The 24,160-nt window shown below is 44.0% G+C and overlaps 1 protein-coding gene across 19 annotated transcripts in view; it reads left to right on the top strand.

Annotated features, from left to right (window-relative positions):
• Positions 1–24,160, top strand: part of Ermard (ER membrane associated RNA degradation) — a 47,052-nt gene that overhangs the window by 3,918 nt on the left and 18,974 nt on the right. For 14 of the 19 annotated variants that reach the window (XM_078018663.1, XM_078018662.1, XM_040283610.2 and 11 more), the window contains 10 exons: positions 900–1,001; positions 1,291–1,380; positions 3,018–3,115; positions 3,543–3,679; positions 4,420–4,534; positions 5,298–5,400; positions 10,610–10,639; positions 11,937–12,005; positions 13,242–13,415; positions 23,687–23,770. In XM_078018663.1, the coding sequence (XP_077874789.1) occupies positions 900–1,001; positions 1,291–1,380; positions 3,018–3,115; positions 3,543–3,679; positions 4,420–4,534; positions 5,298–5,400; positions 10,610–10,639; positions 11,937–12,005; positions 13,242–13,415; positions 23,687–23,770 (1,002 nt within the window). The other 5 variants (XM_040283611.2, XM_040283615.2, XM_078018671.1 and 2 more) reach the window with 5 other exon arrangements.

The following is a 24,160-nucleotide window of genomic DNA, read 5'->3' as shown; positions in this document are numbered from 1 at the left end:
CCATTAGAAATAAAAGACTGTAAATATCACTTGGAGACCCTTATTACTTGCCAATTTTGAAGCGATCTCCTCCATCGGACCCTTTAGCTACACAGAAGGCTTGGGGGTTGCAAGAGAAACCTGAATTACCATGAATTACCATGTAAGAACCAGAGCTGAACCACACACCCCTTTGAGCAAAGGCAGGTTTTGGACTTCATAGAACCAGGAGTTGGCAGGGGGTAGTGCTTAGTACAGGGCTGCGTATGCTGCGACAGAAGAAAAGTGGACCACTTCAGAACACAGTCCTTACAGAGAGGTGGTGTGGTGTTGCTAGGAGACCAGAGATGAGGTGCTTGGTTTGTGAATGGTGAGTTGAAGGAAGGATAGGTGGTTTGGGGTCCAACCTAAATCTTGTTTTTGCTTTTTTGTTAGGTTTTCTTTGTTTTTCAGTTGACATTAAATGACCACCATAAAGCAGTATTTTTAACAAGTCTAATTCTGAAACAAATTGAATTTCCTAATTTGAAATAGGAGGATTATTTCTTCTGTATTTGTAGCAGTTCTTTTAAGTGTAGATTGAGCTGCCTTATGTTTATCTGTTTATTAGGAACTAAACCTAATCATAGTGGGAATGAAATATAGGTCAAGATGTTTGACTTTTCAGTTCACAATTATGCCAGATTTATAGTTTTTGATAAGCATCTAATAAAAAAAAAAAAACTTTGAAAGAACTCCCTGAGCATTAAAGTGTTTTTCTTGACTTTTAGGCACTGTAATAGTTAAATAAAAATATTTACTTATACCAAAAACATTTTAATATAGTTGAAATCTTCACAGATTGAAATGTCAATAAGTAGTATTGTTTATAGAAATGATTCTTATTGAATGAGTTCTAATATGTATATTATTCTAAATAGTTGTTTCCTGAAATATTTGATGCCTTGGGAAGCCTACAGTCTCCTGCCATCTCTCTTAGTTTAATGAAGTTGACCTCATGTCTAGAGCGAGCATTAGGTGATGTAAGTGAGAAAACTGTTTTGTTACTGGGTCCATTAAATTATGTGTATGAATGTGAAACTATTCTTAAGTCACCTGTAAGATTTCTTGATTTGAGTTATTATTTTCCTATTAAATACAATAATTTGTTATCTAGATTGTCATTGTTTTTCTTTTTTGCGTGATTATGAAATCATGACATTTTTGTCAAAAGTATTCTACACCTTTGATTTGTGCATACAGCTGCTTTGTAGCGAATTCTCTTTCTTGCATCCATTGTCTCACAGTGTGGTTGCACAACTTTGTTTCTAGGTGTTCTTACTGATTGGGAAGGAATGCCCTTTTCTCTTAAGAGATCTGCTTGCCTCAGAGGAGCTTGCTCAGGTCTTCGGGCAGTCTGTGGTAAGCTCATTCACTTAAAACCTACAATAAGCCTGGTGCAAAGCACTTTTGTTCTTCCAGAGCACATTTTCCCTTTCAGAAGGGCTTCTCTTCCACCCCCACCAAAGGCTGCCCATACTGATTCTGATGGTGGTAGAATAACCTCTGGGGCCCAGACAAAGGGACAACTTGAGGCATATTGCTTTCATTTGTCACATATTTATTATTATAAACACAATGCAGAATATATTTTTTTATATTTTTCTATTTTGAAGGGTTCTGCACCCTTCAAAATAGTGTTACTGAAGTTTTACTCTTGAATATCAATGTTTTAACATGTGGGAATTCATGTTCTCTGCAACCATTCAGACTTACAAGGAAAAAAAAATGAAACTGTTGATACGAAATCATTCAGAGCATGGACTTTTTAAGAATCTTCTAGAGGGCATATGACCATGAGACTTAAGACTCATAGGTTACCTTTAGGCTTCTGAGTGGGCAGGTCCAGCTAAAGGGAAAGCAGGGCACCCATGTAGGAAGCTGTATGGGCCAACAGAGCTGGTGAGAAGCTCTGGGTGCCTTTTTAGGGATGAGACATTGTTTCCAGTAAAGCTCTCCCACTGTATCCTGGATCTTTCCCCTGGTCAGCTTGGAGGTTTTTCTTTCTTGTGGAGCACATGGGACGAGGATACAGTGTAAACCTTGTTAGGCTGAATTCATGAACAGATTTTGTTTCTTTGGTATGTTCTTTGCTGACTGCCTTTATGCTATTAGTCTCTTGCCTACCTACTTGGCTTCTGATGATTGTCATTTTTGATTGCCCTCATGCTGTATGCCAGGAGTTTCCAGCGGACAGCAGAGACCTCTGAGGCTGCCCTGGAGTCCTGGCTGCTAAGTACTCTTATGTTAGGCTCAACATGCTGGTTCTGGTTCTGCTCTCTGTAGGAAGTTCAGAACACACTGCTTTCCTCTTCTCAGGAGCAGTTTCCCCTGCAAATGCAGACCAGTTTCACCTCTTGAGGTATGACCGTTCTTTCTCCTGGTTAGGGCTTGGTTTCATGATTCTTTAGTCTCAGTGGTTTCCATTGTGCTGGATCCAAAGTGTGGTGCTGCACAGCAGGGCAGGGTCCTGTAAAGGGTGTCCTCTTCACCCACAGAGAGGGCTAAAAGCAGGTGAGCCATGAACTGGGGCCAGGAGGCAGCACACAGGACCTAGCTATTGGCCTGGCTGTGCCTGCCATCTTCTCCCTCTTGCCACATGTGCACATGCTACCTAGTGCCACGTTTCTGTTCATCAGTTTCTATTCTACTTGGTTTTTGGGCACCTTTGATCCATCATGTCAGAGCAGTATATCCTGTACCATCTTCCATCTCCGTGACTAATGTAGAGTGCCTGGCTCTGCACAGTGGGAAATGTCTAGTGCCTTCCTCCAGGGTGGTCCTGAGAATGGAGGAGCTCCTGGGTTGTGCAGACTGGGCCTGGCTCATGTTAAACACTCTATAACTATTGGGTTCATTATTATTACTACTTAACCAAGGTCAAAACTGTTGGATGTGTTAAGCAAAAAAGCAAACATCATTTCAGTATTGTATTGGTTTATTCCAAAATTTGGTAATGGCTTAATCGTTTAGTGGTCTGCTGTCTTTTCATGGACTAGATGAATGTGCTCAAAGTGTTCATTGGCTCTCCCTGTGGACTCAACCTGCGGAATGTCTTATGGCATGGATTTGCATCGCCACAAGAAATTCCCCCAAAGTAAGTGTCTGGTGAAGTGATTTTTTTTTCCTTTTTGATCTACTTAAGAGTTTGTTTTATCTTGAATTTTGTGAGAGGGAAAGATGCATTTTGTGAAAGGTCAGAGTTTCAGACAGGATTTTGAGAGCCTGTTGCAAGTTAATGTCAGAGTCCCCAAAAGTGAAAGGGCTTTCAAGGCTTGGAACCCCAGAGGCCATCCAGGTCTCCAGGGTGTGGTGGTGCACATTAAACACCACAGGTGGGGAGAAGACTCACAGTTCCTGAGATATTGCTCTTCTAGCCTTTGCCCAACTCAATCCCTACATTTAGAAAGAATTTTCTGCACTTCAGATTTGCTTTCTTAATTTTGAACTTTTTTTTTAAAGTAAAGCTTTCTGTATATATGACTGATTCATTCTTCCAACATGTCTGTGGCATTTTCTCCCAGATACTGTTCAATGATGCTGCTGTTGACAGCAGGATTGGGTCAGTTACTCAAGAGTTACCTTCAACACACAGAGGTCACACTGGTACATCGATCTTTTGTAACTCTAAAAAACTTAGAAGATTTGATTGTTTTTCCTGGCAAGTACTACATTTCATATTCCCCGCCTTGGTGTGTCTTTGTGGAGGTGTTTGTAACTATCAGTAGCATCAGACCTGAAATTTGAGGTGGAATAAAGTCGTTGTTCTCCAGTAGCAAGATGGCTCTTTTTTTTTTTTTTTTTTTAATATTTTGTATAGTGTTAGGTGGGCAGCATGCCTTTATTTAATTTATTTATTTATATATGGCGTTGAGGATGGAACCCAACATGCTTCACATGTGCTAGGCAAGCACTCCACCACTGAGCTTCAACCCCAGCTCTGAAGAACCTCTTTCCTCCTCTCCAGAGCTGCTGTGGGGCTAAGAATCAGACTGCATGAATCAGGTCATGAGAGAGCCAGCCTGCTCCTCAGGCATGCTGATGCACAGACTGCTTAGGGTTTGTAGGGGTGTGTTTTTCTCCTTTACACCCCGAGTGCATTTGTGCTCCGATGGTTGTAGTGTGGCCTTTGTCTCTCCTGTCAACCCCGAGCCCTCCTGCAGTTGCTGTTTCTGGTCACTGGGGACAAGCAGTGGTCCCGTGCCCTTTGTGCAGGCTCCCTGAGGCCTCTGCACTCTGGCTGTGGATCAGATGGTCTTCCTCTTTGAGGGTTCTGCACCGCCACAGGGGTCTCAGTCATCTGCTTGAGGGGCTGATTTATTGGCATCTCTCCCCCAGTGTGTTCCCATCTTTTTCAGTTGCTTAGTGTGGCTGTATTTAAAGGTTTTTTCTGTTTTACAGATGTGACTTCTGAGGTACTTTGGGTACTAGAACGAGTGATGATGAAGTCCACCTTTATATTAAAAATCATGTTACCATATTGGAAATTTGCACTGACCAAGTTCACATCACACAGGTAACTGAAGGGAGCCTGGCAGTGTGCTCTGATGGTCGGAGGCCAGGCCTCCTCAAGGCACTGCACCCTCTGGCTCTTCTGCTGTTGGGTCGAAGTCAAGAGAGGTGGGGCTGAATTGAGAGTAGACCAAACATAAAACACCCTCTCAGAGGCACTCAGAAGACAGCTCGTAATTGTGTTTTAAACATTAGGCATCATCCTTTTGGTATAGTTGATGTTATTTTAGAATCAACTCTGCTAATTTTTGAGTTCTTCCTGTAAGAGAAACTTTGAGTCCAACATCGGAGAGCCATGGAACAGATAAGGAAGCTTGTTCCCCGGGAACAGACTCTGCACGAGAGCAGAGCATGTGCTCAACACGCATGGGCGGGGGCAGGGACGGCACAAGTGGGCTCATCTTTGTCCCTCTCTTCCCCGAGGGCTGCACCATGGTGCATTCATTGTTAAGCCTTCAAGCCCATGCATGTCTTTGTGTTTGAGTGATTTCAGAAGTGATGAAACAAGAGAGCTCTAGTGATCTTTTATTCTTCTGAAGCTACTAAATGTGGGTCATAAAACTATAAAATACCAGGAAATGTTTTTCGAATCACTAGTCTAATGAAACTTTGATTCTGATTTTATTTTTTTCTCATATTAGCAGGGGATAATACCACATTCAATACCACATTGGTTGAACCTGGACTGTAGCGTATTTATTGTGATATTCGTGCTGATGTTTATCTTTGAATGTGGAGTTTTGCTGATCTTTCCTGCGATTTCACAGGTTTGCTGACTGCACCATCTTGTTGCTGTCCCAGCTGGAGGCTGGACTTCGGAAGGTCTTCGCTGCAGTTAACCAGTGTCCAGACAGACTCCTGACTGCCGAGGTGTGTGTGTTTTTGCTACGTGATGTTGTTGCTGTGTTGGCAGTTTTCTGTGGCTAATTAAAAGTTCTAGAAAGTATTTATCCTATTGTATTTGTCATTCAAGTGAATTTTTTAGCTAAGAACTTTCTTTGGAAGCCTTCTCTATCCTTTTTTTGTGGTTCCTATTAACAGTACTTTTAAACAATTCGAACTTACTTGAATCATGACTGTTTGGGATAGTTTTCTAGTATTTCCAGATGGTCTTTTAAACTTGACGATGCCATGAAAGAACTGGCACTCTTCTCCTTCTAGCTATCTAGTGGCAGATGAATTCAGTCCCGCAAGGTGTTGTCACCCCAGTGTGGGCCAGTGAGTGGCAACACCACCGTAGACCCGTGTGCTCCTGACATGTCACCTGCCACATAGGCAGACTGGGATTGTTATCCAGCTCCCTGAGCTTTGGTTTCTTCACCTTAAAGAGTGGGGCACTATTGCCTTTGAAGGGAGTTGTGGGATTTGGGGTTGGCTTGTGTGAAGCACCTAGGAAAGCACATAGAACAGTTTTGTGCACACACTCATCTTCACACATGCATGTGCATACCACACAAGCATTGTTTGTGTGCACACTGGCATTGTTGCTTCAAAGTTTCACAGGAGCCCCTGGTGCCTTGTCTGAGCCAAGCATTTCTCAAGTTTCCATCCTCCCTCCTCTGGCTTTATAGTTTCTGCCCCTTCATAAGGGCTAAGATGAGCTTCTGCTGCTAGTGACAGAGGTCCCCAAATAGCATGACTGGAGATGGAAAAGAGGACAGGAGCACTTCTGCCCTGGTGAATAGAGCACCGTGCTGTGATGGTAGTGCTCCCTGGGCCTCTGCTGGAAGAGGCTGTGCCTGCCCAGTGAGCGGTTTCTGCCTGGTGTCTCCTGCCAGCTGTATCTACCATCATATCTGCATGAAGATATGCATGCACTTCCTGGAGACAGATGCCCTGCTCCCTCCTGGCTGAAGCTTAGTTGCCACTCACTGCCCAGGAAGTGGGGAAAGTTTGTGTGTGGTCTGGCTCAGAGTAGGAGTGTCAGTTGGTGGAGAAAGTGGGGGTGAGCATATTATGGGGTAAACGGAGCAGCCACCACACCTCAGAGTCTCATTTCTCCTCCTGGTTTAGCTTCTCCATGTGAGCATTCCTAAAACCTGTGTTCTCAACCCAGATTTTTATCCTGGGTTAGCCTTCACAATTGCATGCCATAAATTGTCACATTTCTGGGATCAAAGATAATTCAAACCATTTTTGAACCTAATGAAAATGAAAATTCAGCCTACCTGAGGTTTGTGTACACAGTGAAAGCAAGTCACAGGTGTTCCTGCCTCAAACACTTGGGACCCCCAAGGCATGGTCTCCACATTTCCTCAGTGCTGTCCCTGAATATTTTCACTGTTTTCCACAGAGACTTACGTTTGCTTTATTTAGAAAGGCATATCCCCCCCGCCCCCGCTCCCTGTTCTTGGATGTTCCTGTTGTCGCCCTCATAGTTGTAGTCTCTGGCACTACACAGCAGACTGCCTGTGCCTTCCCTGTAGTTTATCTCCTGGTCTCTTCTGACCACCTTACCCTCTCCTTGTTAGGCTGAGACCTCCCCAGCTGCTCTCACGTCCTCTGGGCTCATCTCCAGCTAGTCTTCATGGTCCTCCCTGCTCTATTCACATACCTCCACTAATTATTTTCTGAAAGATATTCTTAGGTTATTTGTGGTTTTCCACCTGCTTGGACACCTTCTTTGGTGCCTGCCAAGCGGGGTTCATGCTTCCCTTTGGTGTGTGGAGAGACCACCCACTTTAGTTTTGTTTCCTGTCTGACCCCCTGGCACAATAACAGCTCTTCTCAGTTCAACAAGGTGTCTGTCTCTTCTCAGGCTTTGCCCGTGGCTCCTGCCTGATGGCTCCAGGCCAGTGCCCTGGCCCCAGTGACCTCCAGAGCCTCGTCTGCTCAAGTGACGGCTGCTCTTCTCTCTTCTGCTCTGTTCTGTCTTCTCTCTTCTGCTGTGTTCTGCCTTCCATGTATGCGTTTTAGGAGTCATATTCATGGCTCTTGAGACTGGGACCTTGCAGTGCTGCCCTGGTGCCCATGCGCAGGGCCTCAGGTATAGACTGCTCAGGACGTGGTTGGGAGAGAAGCTCCCTCTCTTTGTGGCATGCTTCACAGCTCTCACTTGATCTCTCTTGGTATTGGCCACATTGTAGTGTGCTCAGTCATTGAGGGACCTTGTGGAATAAGTAAATTTTGCTGTATGTTTTTGGACTACACAAATAAATACTGTGACTGCACAGAGGGTATAATTCATGAAAGACCATCTCAGGTTTTAGCCCAGGCTTTTATCTGGAAGAAACAGGATTGGTTCACAGGATGATGTGTTTGTGAAACTGCTCTCTGAGCCTTATTAAGTGTGTTTGTTCACTGAGTTTTTGTTGTGGTGTAAGTCTCCTCAAGATCCATGGGAGATAGGAATACAGGCAGGACCATGTTGGTCAGCTTTCTCATGATCGTAAGGACACATAACCTACTTTTGCAGAGACGAGGTTTGTTTTGGCTCACGGGGTTGGTGGTTTTGGTCTGTAGCTGGTTGGTCTTATTGTTTTGTGGCCTGTGGCAGCACATCCGCCTCTCATGTGTGCCATGCTGGGGACCAAGCCTTCAGCTATGGACCTTTGGGGGACATTCATGATCCAAACTACAGACATGACTTTTTTTAGCCTATTCTTAAAATTGATACATGGAAACATAAAAATTCTGCATATTATAGGGTACCACGTGCTGCTTGGAACATGTATCTATTAGGTAATATTTAAATCAGGTTAAACCTGCCTACCTCCTATGGTACTGGGGACTAAACCCCGGGGTGCTTAACCACTGAGCCACATCCTCAGCCCTTTTTAATATTTTATTTAGAGACAGGGTCTCACTGAGTTGCTTAGGGCCTTGCTAAATTGCTGAAGCTGGCTTTGAACTTGCAATCCTCCTGCCTTAGCCTCCCCAGCTACTGAGATTACAGTTGTGCACCACTGCATCTGACTCTTGTAGCATTTTGAAATGTGTGGTGCATTTTCATTACATCCGGTCACCCTGCTGTACTGTAGCACACCGGAACTTCTTGCTCCTACCTATGACTCAGCACCCACTGGCCTACCTCTCTGCTCCCCACTCCCCAACTTTCCCCACTTCTGGAGATATCATTCTGTGCTCAGCTTCGAGAGATCACCTCGTCAGCTTACACTTGGACTGAGATCACACGGTGCCTGTCCTTCTGAGTCAGGCTTAGTTCTCCTGGCACAGCCATCTCCAGGTCCATCTTCTTGTACACGACAGGATCGCCCTTCTGTGGCCAACTCGTGCTCCATGGGGCACAAGCCCCGCCCCTTCTCTGTCCACCCTCAACTGACGGACACTCAGACCTTCTGTTAATAGAGCTGCAGTGACTCAGGGAGAGCCGGTGTCCCTCTCCTCTGGACGTGTACCTGGCAGTGGGATTTCTGGGTCACGTGCTAGTTCTACTGTTGGTGTTTCAGGGAATCTCCGTGTGGTTTTCCACGCTGGCTGTGCTGATGTACACTCCCACAACAGTGCAAGGGCCCCTTTCCTCCACCTCCTCGCCAGCGGTTACCTTCAGTCTTCTTGGTAGTGGCCATTCTAACTGGAGCCCGGTGAGGGCTCACGGTGGTTTTGATCATGAGTCCCCAGGGTTTAGTGATAATGAGCGTTTTTTCTATGTACCCATTGGACATTTGAATGTCTTCTTTTGAGAAATGTCTATTTAGGTCTATAACCTGATATCAGCCTTTGTCAAGTGTGCAGCTTGCAGATGTTTTCTTCCTTCTTTAGGCTGTTTCTTCACTTTTGATAATTTCCTTCACTGTGAAGAAGTTTTTTTAGTTTGTTGTAATAATTTTTTATCTATTCTTGCTTTTGTTTCCTGTGTTCTTGAAGATTCTTGCCAATTCCAATGTCCTGAAGCATTCCCCTGTTTTCTTCTGGTAGTTTCATGTCTTTCATTTACGTCTCTCATTTGCGTTTGTAGCTGGTGGGATGCACATCTGGCTTCTTCTGCATGTGGATGTAAATTTTCCCAGAATTTCTGACTTCTAAGGGCTTATCCATTAGGAGTGAGGCAGAGAAGATGTTTATACTTATTTCATAAAATCAGGTAGAAATTTATCACGTAATTTCTGGCAATAAATGAGATCCTTTGTAGAAATATTTAGTGAGCAAGAGGATATTTAGAGTATAACTCAGGAAAAATTTTAGGCCAACAATATAGGTTTGAGAGCTAAAACTTACAAATTTTAGAGCCATTTACATACTCAAAAATGTTGAAGAACATTGATAGTACATGTTGAATAGCCCTAGTTCAAAACCCCAAAGTAGCCAAAGTGTGAACTTTCTGAGTGTTGACACGATATCACTAGTAGAGAAGCCCACATCTGACTTCGGATGGGGTGCAGCCAGCACACGCGCACTGATGCCATTGTGTGAGGTCACCTGCTAATGGTGCGCGTGAGTTGCATGAGCTCGACCTGGTGCCATCCCCATGATATCACATGGTGCCCATACAGATACCCTAACCCCTGAGTGGGTCAAGAGAGACGCAGCCTGTGTCCCGTGGAAAGCAGGTCACTGAGCAACAAGCAGGGCGGTCGGCATTTCTGAGAGCTGGCCTAGACAGAGTGCTGGCTTCGTCACACTGTGGGGAGATACTGACCATTTTGTAGAGAAACACATGTCTACGGGGTGAAGTAAGTTGGTGCGGTGGTGTTGGCTTGGGCTCAGATATCTGGGGAGCCTGCCTTGGGGTTTGTGCCACACTGCTGTCCCCATCATGCCACTCAGGCCATGTGCTAGAGAAAGTGCCAGATTGTTCTTGCATGTGCTGATACCAGTCATCAGCAGGAGTCCTCTGTTGGTGTGGACAGTGATTTGGTAAGGTCTGGGGTCCCCGACCTGGGAATTAACAGAGCTAATGTACTTGTAAAGGCAGGGTTCTAACACATCCAAGTTGTCAGATTCGGTGAATTTCATTTTTTTAAATAACATAATTGTTTGCCCATAAGTATTCTAGATGAAGGTCATTTTCACCAGATTTCAGTTTTGTGGCATGACCATAACCTTTTCTACTTTGAATAATGTTACTTTATTATATTTTGCTTTAATCATTTCTCTCCATTTTTTCCCTTTTCTGCAGTCAACAACTCTTTATACTACCTTTGATGAAGTAAGTAGCTAGATTTATGTGGTGTTTTGGAACAAAACATTCTCTTATTTTAAAATACAAATTAAGATACAAACATAGAGATTAGCCCCAGATCACATGTTTATAGGGAAATGTTCATAGTAATAAAAGCATAAAAATCTATGCTAGATTTAAGTTAACTTTCAGGCTGATGTTGAGACCCAGAATTACTAATCCACTTTCTACAATTAACAGAATTCAAAGTTTGAAAATGCCAAGGGATATTGACATTATTGGCTGCACTTATTTAGAAGCTTACTGTGTGTGTGTGTGTGTGTGTGTGTGTGTTGGAGCGGGGGCAGGGTGGAAGGAACCCAGGGGAACTCTACCACTGAGCTATATCTTTAGCCCTTTGTATTTTGAGACAGGGTCTCACTGAGTTGCCTGGGCAGGCCTCAAACTTGCAATCCTCCTGCCTCAGTTTCTTGAGTTGACATGATCACAGGTATGTGCCACCGTGCCCAGTACCTGGGAGGCTTGCATTTTAGATTTCAGGTTAGCTTTGAATTTTTGCATGTGGAACATACCTCATCTACTACTATGTGTTTATATTGTGTGCTGATGCATTTAATCTGTGCATTGAGGGATGTGATTCTAGAGCAAAAATCTAGAATGGTAAGAATCACAATTAAAAGTATCTTGTGTGGCCCATAAGTATTGAGACTTTCTATGTGTGATTCTTGTGCCCCTGGAATGTGGCACAGATAAGGTGGTTGGGAAAGCCAAGGGAAAGCCACAGGCAGAGCTGTGCACCTGCAGATCATTTGGCCTGAGACATGACCACTGGGTTCCTAAGTGTGCAGTGGAAGTTAGAAAATTGCTGCTCACCTCAGGTGTGTCCCATTGGTGAGCAATTTGCTATGAACTTCAATATGTGATGCATTTGATAAAGAGGGTTAGATGGTAAAGTTGGATGGTAAAGTCAAAGCTGCATAAGGTCAGGTCCATAGTTCTGGGTCAGGGTCGTTGGATTTCAAAGTCCATGGTGAGTGAAGAGTGATTTAGGAAGTGACCAATGGGTGTGCAGGCATGCACAAACACACAGAACTTGCAGTCAAAGAATCTACCTTCAGTATTTAACATGCTATATGAGTTTCAAACAAATTAAGTGAATAAGGGCAGTTTTAAAAACATAGCAGCCACTGTTTAGGAAAATTGTTCTTAACCAACATAATTACTTTAGGAATACTGATATTTTAATTGTATGTGTGGGTGTATGAATGAGACCGTGCCTATATGTGTGGGTGGTCAGTTTAACAGTTTATTTTTGGTGTTTTAGATATTGGCAAAACACATGAATGATGGCAGAATAAATCAACTTCCTCTTTTCCTTGGAGAACCTGCTATGGTAAGTATTTGACAGTTTCCAGCCTTGTGACTTCTGCTTATGAACATTTTCCATTTCTCTAGTCTAGGATTAAGTCATTTTGCTATGGTGTACTCTAGAACAGATCTGAGCTACACTGAGCCCAGCCTTGACTTGTCCCAGACCTGGCTGAGCCGTGTCTCCATCCTGGGCTGTGTTCTGTAGCCTGGTTATTCTTGTCCTTTTGAAGGCCTGCTAACTTAGCTGCCATGTCCCAAAGCAGTATTTGCATTTGGTAGTTGTATGTATTTGTGCTGTAGAGAAAATAAAATATATGTGTAAAATATAACAGTAGATTAAAAGGATTGATCATGGGGTGAAGAAGAGAACCATTAATGTTTTAGAATTGTTTTCTCCTTTCACTGTTTTGTACTTTAAGAAGATACTGTAGGGTCTGGGGATGCGGCCCGGGTTCTATTCTCAGCACCACCTACAAACAAAGATGTTGTGTCCGCCAAAAACTAAAAAATAAATATTAAAAAGTTCTCTCTCTCTCTCTTAAAAAAAAAAAAGAAGAAGAAGAAGAAGATACTGTAATGACTGCTTCAGGCTTTAAGTAGATATGTGTTCTTTCCACTTGAGAGTTAGCAGATCTAGATACCAGTTTCTGGGTTCATGATGCTCTTCATCCATTCCTACTTTCAGACAGTTTCCCTAGCATATCTGGTACTCAGTTCCATCCTGAGTCTCTGGGACTCCATCGGCAGCTTGCCCAGGACCCCTTTCCTTATAATCTGAGTGTGAAGCCTTGGGCATGTGCTGCTACAGTAGGAAACAGCTGTCTGTATCAGCTCAAAGATGGAAGATTGGTCAACAGAGGAGCCCAAGGGAGAGAGAGGAATGAGGAGGCACTAGAGAGCTGTGCTTGTGCACATGAGAGCTGAGCTTTCTTGTGTTTAAAAGTTTGTTTCCAAATGCTGATAGTCCAGTTCCCTTCCCTGAAGAAGGGTGAGGGTAACAAAGGTGAGAGTGCCATCTGCCCCTTGGTGCTTAGTTCTCAGGTCCTCTCAGACTCTCTTGTCTTTGCATCCTGCTTGGTGCCTGGACAGTAGGGCCCTCCCATGACAATCCAGCCATACAGCTTGGTGAGCGCAGTCCTGGAGGCCCACTTTTCCTATCCTTTCCACACGTGTAGGCGCAGCCCGTGTCTGCACCTTGCACTTGCTTCCCTTTCTGCCTGGAATGCTAACAGAATGTTTCCTCTTTATATTTTGTAAGGAATTTCTCTGGGATTTCCTGAACCATCAGGAGGGCCCCCGTCTGCGAGATCATTTGAGCCATGGGGAGATCGACTTACTCGAGTTTCCAAGAGAAGCAGCAAGTCAGTTACTTGCCTTTTCCACAGTACTTGTGCTCAGATTTGCTGGTGAAGAGGAACTGTCAGCTTTTAAGGTAATGCACAGGGAAGAAAGTAGTTAGAGTCACTGTCACGCAGGAATGAAAGAATGTAGTTTATTTTTCAAGTGTAATTAAGTATTAATAATCTTTTTATTGTTATTATTAGAAGCACAGCCAGCCATTGGCATCCACGTGCTTTCTGTGGGCACCCAGAGTGGGTCATAGGAAGGTGTGTTTTGTTTGTAACTGGCATTTTTCATAAAACGTGCTTTGCTATCTTTGTTCTAAAGTATTTTTTGTCACCTGTCTGGTGTTCTGCTTTGTCAGCGGAGCATCACTCATCCAAGCTATCCTTGGTGGCACATGGATTATGACTCTGCTTGACACGGAAGGTTCCTAAGGAGGATGCTGAACTGAGCATCAGTGTGCATGAAGGCACCTGTGTGAGGGACCTGTAGAAACAAAGCTTTGAGCCTGGCATTCCTTTCCTTTTTTTTTAGCAGTGAAAATTTAATACATTTTTATTATGGAATAATAGAGCCAAAGACCAAGTAACATAGTAAAATGAAGGCCCTTATACCTATCTTCCTGAAGGCCTACCCTAACCCATATTTCAGGGGTACTGGCGATTGAAGCCAGGGCATTTGACCAGAACTACATCCCCAGCCCTTATTTTGAGATGGTCTTCCTGAGTTGTCAAGACTGGACTCAAACTTGAGGCCATATGCACACATGAACTCCATTAGAAATTTATAAGAAGCATTTCTTGAGGTTCTGGAGATCAAACTCACGGCCTTATGCCTGCAGGGCACACTCTACTTGAGCCTTACCCCAACCCAAGAAAGCTAATGTGTTGTGCATGTCAATAATTCCCTGCCTACCAAGTTGCCACTGGGTTTCAGGCAATAGAATCTGTACGTTTGAGGTGAAGAACACAGTCGTAAGAATAAATCTGGATGTTGTGGACAGGCCTGATGTCCTTCACCAGCTGCATCAACTCCTTCTGAACCTGGTCAAATTTCATGTGATTGATCTTAGTCCAAAAACCCCAGAGGATTTTGTCAAAGCTCTCTAGAGGCGCAGGGTACTTCACTTGTTGGCACGCTAGCGGTGTGCCTCAGCAGGTTCTTAAGAGCAGTCAGGGGGATTTGGTTTCCACAGAAACTGAAGGTTCTGAGCTGGGAACAGTGACCCAGAGCTGGTGAGATGGCATTTAGCTGGGACTCTGTTATCTCATAAAACTCTAAGACCAGGGTCTCAAGGGTGTGTGCCACCTTCTCCAGCAGGACCTGGAGGGGCTCAGGACTCATATCTTTTATGGAAAAAGAGCTGAGATCCAGACACTTCGGTTGATCAGTGCTTGGACACATGGATAGATGCTTTAAATCCTTCTCCTTGAGCGGACAACCTCTCAGCGAGAGTGTTTTCAAGGGAGTCTGACTCCCTTCGTGCTCACAGGAGGATTTTGTGCAGCGCTCTGTAGAGGAAAACGACGTTGTTCACATAGAGTTTGTGGAGGTTTTTCACCTTCCGCAGTTGAAGGCTGAATCTAGGGAAAACCGCCTGTTTACCGAGTGGCTAGTGAAGACTTGCGGGCACAAGTTGGAGAGATGGAGGACGCGAAGGTGCCTCATCTTGATCAGGCAAAAACAAAAATGTTCCATTATTTCTCGAGTCCAGTGCTGAGCATTCACCTCCAGTTCCTGCACGTAGTACAATGGCAGAGTCCTCAGGAATTTAGAGAGTTTCAAGTAGAAACCCCCGATCTGCAGCTTCTCGCAGTATATACGGACCACCCCCTTTCTCTCTTCCACCCACTCCCTGAGGCTGCCAAGGAATCTTTGGAAGACGTTGTCCAGATCGACACCTATGAAGATCTCCAAGTGTGGCTTCGCTGCTCTTTGGCCCATTTCTCCCTTTCCTTTGGAGACGTGGCCTCTTGTGAGCAGGCGCCCAGTGGGGCTCTGGACCACTCATTGGAGCAGTCCTGATTCACCTCCCGAAAATCAATTCCTCTCATTCCATTTCCTGGGGTGAACGTTTTGGGAAATCAGCAAGTTTAGCCCATTCAGTAGGGTTTTTAAGGACTTCACATCACTTGTCTTCAGCAGGTCCTCCACAGGCAAACAGGCCAAGGGGCAGGACAGCACCATCTTCTTTAGTGTCTCCATGTGACCCCCTATTATAGCCTCCTTGTACAACTGCAGGGTGAGCACCCTGGGCAGGTACTCCAGGTTGGGGATGGGCAAGGCCTCATTGCATAGTACGTTCTATAGCACCAGGTCCTGGAGTGTGGGTCCAGTCCTGATGCTCATCCTGTTGAATCCTGTCTGCACGTCTGGATGGAATGGTATGGCTCTCCAAGTGTCAACAGATCCAGGCAGTGGCTCTTGATCCAGGATTCTTTCAACATTCCTTTCCTTTCCTTTCCTTCCCCTTTCACTGGTGTGTGTTGGCCATGCAGAAGGTGGGTTTCCTTGTGGCACATTTGCACATGCACATCTTTTGATCAGGGTCACTCCCCAGAACCTCTCTTGCCTGCCCTCCCTTCCCTGACCCCTTCTCTGCTCTAATGGTCTCCCTTCAAATTCATGATGTCCTTTTCCCCTCTGGCTTCCATGTATGGGAGAAAACATGGGAATTGTCTTTCTGAGTCTGGCTTATCTCACTTCACATTCTCCAGTTCCATCTATTTCCTGTAAATGATATCCTAATTCTGCTCTTCTTTATGGCTGAATAAAACTCGATTGTTATATATGCCATTGTCTTTATCCATTCATCTGTCTGCAGACATCTAGGCTGATTCCATAACTTGGCTATGGTGGATTGTGCCTCAATAAATACAAGTGTGCAGGTATCTCCACAGCACATGTTAGTCCTGTTTTTAGCTTTTGGAGGAACGTCTCTACTGATTTCCAAAGTGGCTGGGCTAATTTAGCTTTCCAGCGACAGTGTGTTAGAGTTCCTCTTCCCTGCGTCCTCACCAGCATTTATTGTTTTTTGTATTTTTGTTGGCTGCCATTCTGACTGGGGTGAGGTAGAATCTCGATGTAGGTTTTTTTTTTTTTTTTAATTTTTTTTGTAGTTGTGTAGGGACAAACCGTCTTTATTTTATTTGTTGATTTTTATATGGTGCTGAGGATTGAACCCAGTGCCTGCCACATGCTAGGCAAGCGCTCTGCCACTGAGCTACAGTCCAGCCTCATTGTAGTTCTGATTTGCATTTCCCTGATGGCTAAAGATGAAGATTTTTTTTATATACAATTTTTGCCCGTTTGTACTTCTTTTGAGAAGTTTCTATTCATTTGCCCATTTATTGAATGTGTTATTTGTTTCTTTTGGTATTGAATTTTTTGAGTTCTTCATATGTTTTACAAATATTTTTCTTCCTCAGAAGATAGCTGACAAAGGGCTTTCTCCCCCTCTGTACGCTGTCGTAAGCCTGTTGTTTCCTTTGCTGTGCAAAAGCTTTTTGATTTGATGCATCCCCATTTGTCAATTGTTTCATGAGCCATTCAGAAAGTCATTGCCTGAGTCTGTTGAAGGGCTTCCTCCATTTCCTTCCAAGAGTTAAAAATTTTCTGGTCTTACACTTAGTTCCTTGATCCATTTCAAATCAAGTTTTGTGCAGGATAAGAGATAGGGATCTTGTTTCATTCTTCTACATGTGGGTATCCACTTTTCCCTGCACCATTTGTTAAAGAGGCTGTCTTTTCTCCAACACCTGCATTGGCAACTTTGTCAAGAATCTGGTGACTATATTGGTGGATTTGTCTCTCTCCTGATTTATTCCATGGGTCTTGGTGTCTGTTTTTATGCCAACACCATGCTACTTTTGTTATTATGGCTCTGTAGTGTATGGGATCAGGTATAGTGATGTCTCCAGTATTACTCTTTTTGCTCAGGATTACTTTGGCTGTTCTGGGTCTTTTATGCTTCTGTATGAATTTTTAGATTGTTTTTTCTAGATTTGTGAAATATGATATTGAAGTTTTGATGGTATTTGCATTGAATTTGTGGATTGCTTTCAATAATTTGCCATTTTACAGTATTTTAAAATGTTTTTGCTAATGTATTATAGTTCTGTGTAATAGAGGGATTCATTTTGACACAAAACAAATGCATTTAACTTAATTTGCTCCATTTCAGGCTGCAGTACTTCCCCTTTCCCTCTCCTCCTCCTTTCCTCTATCTTCTTCTTCCTCCACTCTACTAGTCTTCTGTTGTTTAGATATGAGGTTTACCCCCAAAACTCATGTGTGAGACAGTCCAAGAAAGTGTACGGGTGAAACAATTGGGTTATGAGAGGATTGAGCTGATCAGTGCATTGATTCTGAATGGATTAACTGGGTGGTAAGTGTAGGCAGGTAGGATGTGGCTTGAGGAGGTGGGTCACTGGGAGTGTGCCTTAGGTGTGCATTTGTTCCTGGTGAGCAGAGCTCTTTCTGCTTCTTGATTGTCCTTCCTGAGCTGCCTTCCTCCGCACACACTTCCTCCCGGGGTTCCGCCTCACCTCAGGGCCAGAGCAGTGAAGTTGGCCATCTGAACTGAGACCTCTGAAACTTTGAGTCAAACAAACTTTTCTTTGTTGTTCTTGTTGGGTCTTTTGGTCACAGTGATGAAAGCTGACTAAGGGAACTGGAGATGTGGCTCAGTTGGCAGAGGGCTTGCCTTGCATGCACAAGGCCCTGGGTTCAATCCCAGCACCACCAAAAAAAAAAAAAAAAAAAAAAAGCTAAGGCATCTTCCTTGCATTTATCACCGTGGTTTTAGTTGGTGCATTGTAATTTGACATCAAAGTAGAATTCATTTTGATGTATTTACACAGGTACGTAGCTTATTTTGGTCAACGTCTTTTTTTAATCTCTTTTATTCTTTTTACATAAAGGTGACAGTAGAGTGTGTTTTGACGTGTTTGTACGTACACGGAGTATGACTTACTCTAGTAGGACCCCATTCTTGTGGTTGAACATGTGGAGTTTCACTGGTCGTGTATCATATATGAACACAGGAGAGTGATGTCCATCTGTCCTACTGCCCTTCAGTTCCCGTCCCCTCCCTTCATTCCCCTTGTCTGCTCAGTGCTCTTTCCTTGGTCTCATTCTGCAGCTCCTCCCCTTTCCCATGCTGCCTCCTCCCACCTTTGTCCCTTGCTCTACTCCAAGGTTCTCCTTTCCATTTTCCCTTTTTTTAATCCCTCATTTCTTTCTAGCTTCTCTCGAGCTTTTAATCCCTCATTTCTCTGGCTTTGACCCTTGACGTGCTGAGACTGCTTATCTCACTTACATGATGTGTATGTCCTCACTGTGTACACACCACATTTTCTTTATCCCTTCATCTGTGGATGGGCATGTAGGCTGGTTCCTTAACTTGGCTGTTATGAATTGTGCTGCTCTAAACATTGGTGTGCACCCATCACTATAGTGTGCTGATTTTAGCTCTTCCATTTTAACAATATTAATTCTGCCAATGTATGAACATGGGAGGTCTTTCGTTCTTCTAGTGTCTTCTTCAATTCCTTTTTCTGTATTCTACAATTTGTTTAGTGGGTTTTTTTTTTTAGTTTTTCTTTTTTTAACCTCCAGTAGATTTACTCCTAGGTATTTGATTTTTGAAGCTATTATGAATAGAATGGTGTTCCTGATTTTTTTATCCCAATTTTGTCTTTCATTTTATTGATTTGGGTCTTCTTTTTTGGTTAGTTTAACTATGGGTTTATCAGTCTTGCTCATCTTTTCAAAGAACCAACTCTGTTTCATTACTCCTTTGTATTCTTTTATTCTCTCTTTTACTAATGTTGTTCTCATTTTTATTATTTCTTTACTTATAGTTTTAGAGTTGCTTTGTTTTTCTAAGAACTTAAGGTGTATTCACTAGGTTATTTGAGATCTTTCTGATTTTTTTAATGTAGGCACTTGTAGCTCTTGAAGAGGGAAATTTATAGCTATTTTTATAGCTAAATTTTCCTCTTAGAAATTTATAGCTGTGTATTTATTACCTTTGTATTTATTGCCTTTACTGTATCCCACAGATTCAGGGATGTTGTGTTTCTGTTTTGTTCGATTCTAAGAATTAAAAATTTTTCCCTGGTTACTTAAGTGACCCATTCAGCATTCAAAAATGTATTGTTTGATCTCCATGTTTGTGTATATTCTCTGTAGTTGTTCCTGCTGTAGATTTCTCATTTCACTTAATTATGATAAGATGCAAGAAATTATTTCAATTTTTAAAATATTTGCTAATTCTTACTTTATGGCCCAATATATGATCTGTTTTGGAGAAAGTTCTAAAAACAGCTGAAAAGAAAGTATATTCATCCCTTTTTATTTTTTTTATTTTGAGGCTGGGTCTCAGGCGGCCTTGAACTTGCAATCCTTTGGACTCATCTTTCCTGAATAACAGAGTACAGGTGTGCACCACCATGCCCAGTTTTAAAGTCACACTGTTATGGGCCTATCTGCCCCTTATAGTGTTTGTCTTATAATTGTTATATCTTCTTGTTGGATGGTCCCCTTTATTAGTACATAATGGTAAATATGACTTCTTTGTCTCTTCTAAGTTTGTCTTGATGTCTGCTTTGTCAGATAAGAAAATAGCTACTCATGCTGGGTTTCAGATTGCATTTGTTTTCCATCCTTTTAGTCTTGAATGTCTTTGCTGGTGAGATGTCTGTCTTGCAGACAACATATCGTTGGGTCTTTTTTTTTTTGTATTTTGAAATAACCAGTATGGTACTGGTTGTGCTATACATATTTATTCCATGTCAAGATCATCAGGCTGTTTCAAAAGCTTGCATGGAGCTCAGGCTCTGGAGCTACCCATGTAGTCCTCACCCTGCTGACTCCTGCTCATGCCTGGTAATGGGCCTGGGTGCTGGTGTGTTTTCTGGTGGCTCAGCACTCAGATTCGTCTTTGGCATGGAGGTGGCTTTGTGTGCTTGCTGGGGAATTGCCACATGCCCAGAGCTGTTAACCCCTTCCTTTTCTTGGCACAGCCAGGGTGGCCCTGGGACTCCACATGGCCTCCAGGTTACAGAGAGCTCCTGCTGGTGCAGAGGAGATGGGACCATGGTGTCATTATCTGAGTGGGGAGGCCCTCCTTGGCATGGGTGATGGTTGTGTGTGCATCCCAAGAAGAGCTTGGCATGCAGGAAGAAATGCCACTCACCCAAGCAGTGCAGTGCACCCCACCCACTCCACTCCTGCTGCTGGGAGATGGTGGATCTAGATGGCTTTCAGATCTCAGCGATCTCACCGTGTATGTATGATCTGTACAGCTGCTACAAAGGCACTCCCCCATGACAGTATCTTCTGCCATATCCAGGAAGATGTGAAGATTCAGAGATTCCTCTTTCTCAAAGCTGCAAGCTTAAGCATGACCTTCACAAGGCAGCCTCCCGCCACAATTCTCCATTTACAAGTTGAAAAGCAGCGCGAGTGCTTCCCACACAGCCCACTGTCTCTCCCGCAGCTTCTCCAACCACTTTTCCAGCCAGCTTTCCTCACTTGGTGTCCCTCCCCTGCCCTGCCTTGTGCTGTGGAGCAGGTGCAGGTTCCCTCGAATGAGCCCCTTCTTGTTCCCTGCTCTAGTAGCCAGAATCTCGGAGTCACTCTGCATCAGGTGTTGGGTCAGGGTGGGCCTCTGTCACCCACATGGGCAGCTCTTCTGCAGCTGTCTGGGCTCTGAGCTGAAGGCAGGACACACAGCCTGACTCTACCCTCCGTTCTGCCTCTTCCCATTTCTTTACTTGGTATTTTGATCTTTGGTGTCTGGAATTGTTTTAACTGCCTGTTGGAGTCTTTTGCTCCATGCTTTCTGTTTTACTGTTTCTGTTGGCTTCTTTTCCATTTTCAGTGCATACTGCTTGTTATTTGTCTTTCGCATTTGACTGTTTTCTCTTTGGTGTTTGCATTTGGGTTATTATTTTTCTTTCTTTATTTGTGTGTGCTACTAGGGATCTGGGGATTGAACCCAGGGGCACTTTATTACTGAACTACATTCCCAGTCCTTTTGAATTTTATTTTGAGACAGGGTCTCACTAAGTTGTGCAGGCTGGCCTGAAACTGGGATCCTCCTGCCTCTGCTTCCTGAGTCCTTAGGGTTACAGGTATCCACCACCACACCCAGTTGTATCCCAATCTTGCATACTTCTTTATTTTCCGGAATTATAAATGTAGTCATGTCTTCCCTACTGCTTTTACTGCCCACCCCACCTTTACATCTTTTGATCCAGGTGGAATTTAGTTCATCTTGGGTGTGAGGTAGACAATCTAGCTTTACATTTTTTTTTCCTTTACAAATCTCCAGCAAGTCATCTGATACCATGTAGAGCATCAACGTCTTTGTTCTTTGTGCATCAAGCTCTGTCTCTGACCTTTTTTGGCTAAAAGCTCTTGCCTTTGTTAAAACTTCATGATGCAACCTAATATCTGCCAAATTAATCTCACATTACTCTTCTCAGAAATTTCTTGCCTATTTTGTAGTCTCTCCATGTGAACTTGTGTAGTTAAATAAAGACAAACCAGAAAACAACAGAAGATACTATCTTCTGATAGGTTAGTCCAGAGAAACCGATACCTACGTTTCACAGTGTGGAAAACCCCTCATGACACGGCAGCTCTAGTGTTCACATCTGTGGTGAGCCCCTCATGTCCCGAGATTCCATCAGTGCAGCTTCTCTCTTTGCAGGTGACCACTCAGGCCTACAACTCCCAAGTCCTCTTTCCTGAACATTCCATATTCAGTCTTCTGTCTTAAAAATACGTCCCAAATCTCTTACTCCAAGCCACCACCTGGCCACCCATCTTCACTCTCCCTGGAATGTCGCTGGTTCCGACAGGTTTCCACTTCCTCCAGTTTGAGACTAAAAGGCTTAGGGGTCACTCCAGGTAAACTGGGCTGACTGGGCTGTGCAAAGTAACCACACAAGAGACACAAATACCTTTTTCTTTGGGGTTGCGGTGACAGCTCCTCTGACCTTAAGGGTCTGCAGGAAGAGAGAGAGCGAGAGCACGCACTGACCCCTTTTATTGAGGAGAAGCTATTCAAATGAGGCAAGGGGTCAGATTTCAGGGGGCTGAGTCTATCCTCATGATGTCCACTGTCAGCAGGTTGACTGACACCTGGGTAGGCCACACCCAGGGGCACAGTAAGAGAAGGGGACACACACAAGGCACTTCCATGGAAGATTCTATCCTAAACAGGGCAAGGGGTTATATCACAAAGGAACAGGTGAGCGTAGCTCTACCCATGGGGCTGTAGCAGGACACACCCATGCACGAGACACGGACTCTCAGACCCAAGAAGGGTGGGGAAAGCTCTGCCACATTTCTGTGACTGAGCGCCTCAGCACCCAGCCGGGGAGTGTGACCCAGTCACGTGCAAGGTTGGTCTCCCACATCCCGTGATGACTTCCTTCTCTTCTCAACGCAGCAGTCACATCCTCCTGCACACTTTCTTCCCCTCTCCCCCAAAGACTCTCCTGTGCCTGTGTGTCTTAGAACAGAAGCCAGGTGCTCAGGCAACTTGTGAGACCCTGTCTCAAAATAAAAAAATTCAAAAGGGCTGGGTTCAATTCCTGGTGTTTTTGTAATTTTGTTGCATTGTGGACAGAGGATGTTGCCTTTGTATGTTATCAGGGTTCTTCAGCTCCGTTTAGAATCATTTCATGCCAGGCACAGTGGTGCAGGCCTGTTGTCCCAGTGGCTCAGGAGGCTGAGGCAGGAGGATTGCAAATTCAAGGCCAGCCTGGGCAACTTAGTGAGAACCTATCTCAAAAAATTTTGAAAAGGGCTGGGGATGTGGCTCAGTGGTAAAGTGCCCTGGGTTCAATTCCTGGTACCAAAAAAGGAAAGAAAAAAGAAAAGAAAATCCTTTTGTTAAGTATGAGTTGACTATCAGGTCCAATCTATTTTTTTTCTTTTTTGAGAGTGGGGTGGGATGGTGTCTTGAGGATTGAACTCGGGAGCACTTGACTACTGAGCCACATCCCCAGCCCTATTTTGATTTTATTTAGAGACAGGTTCTTAATGAGTTGCTTAGCACCTCGCTTTTGCTGAGGCTGCCTTTGAACTTGTGATCCTCCTGCCTCAGCCTCCTGTGCTGTTGGGATTACAGGTTTGTGCCACTGCACCAGGCCCAGGTCTAACCTATTTTAATGAATAGTTTTACTTGTTTTTATTCATACCTAATGAAATGATTCTAAATGAAGCTATTTGAAAGAAGATAATGAGGAATTTAAATTCTAACTTACTTATAATTAAATATAAGAAAACTGAAAACCTAACCAGAAACTGTAACTACTGTCTATTTTTTTCCTGAACTAGGAGGAAGCAGCAATAAAAGGGCTGTTTAGACTTGCAGAAGGCTACAGTTCTCGTTGCCACCCAGCTTTTCAGCTTAAAAAGCAGGTACGCAGATCCAGGGTGCGTGGGAATGAGCGTCTGTGTAAGGCTGCTCCTTCCGCCCAGCCTTCAGGGCCTGACAGCCTGTGGCCCTGATGCCAGTTTGTGGTCACAGCCTTTTGCTTGTTAGGAAAGTTCAGCCACGAGGCTCCCTTTTCCTGCGACTGGTGGTTGAGAATGATGGTTGTGTGTGTCTCGGGATGTTTTAGAATCAGATGCTGGGGAGTTGGGAAGTGTTGTGCACAGAGCCCAGCAGCCGGTGGCAGTGTGGCATCTGCCCAGGGAACCGCTTTTGTCAGTGGTGAGGAAAGCTGTTTTTCCTCTACTCTGACAGTTTTCATTGACTTGTAAATTCAGACAAAATTCTAAGCATTTCTGCCAGGAAGTCCCAGTTGG

This window comes from Ictidomys tridecemlineatus, chromosome 8, assembly GCF_052094955.1.
Source record: "Ictidomys tridecemlineatus isolate mIctTri1 chromosome 8, mIctTri1.hap1, whole genome shotgun sequence".
Classification (NCBI taxonomy): domain Eukaryota; kingdom Metazoa; phylum Chordata; class Mammalia; order Rodentia; family Sciuridae; genus Ictidomys; species Ictidomys tridecemlineatus.
This window is presented reverse-complemented; position numbering and strand designations above follow the sequence as displayed.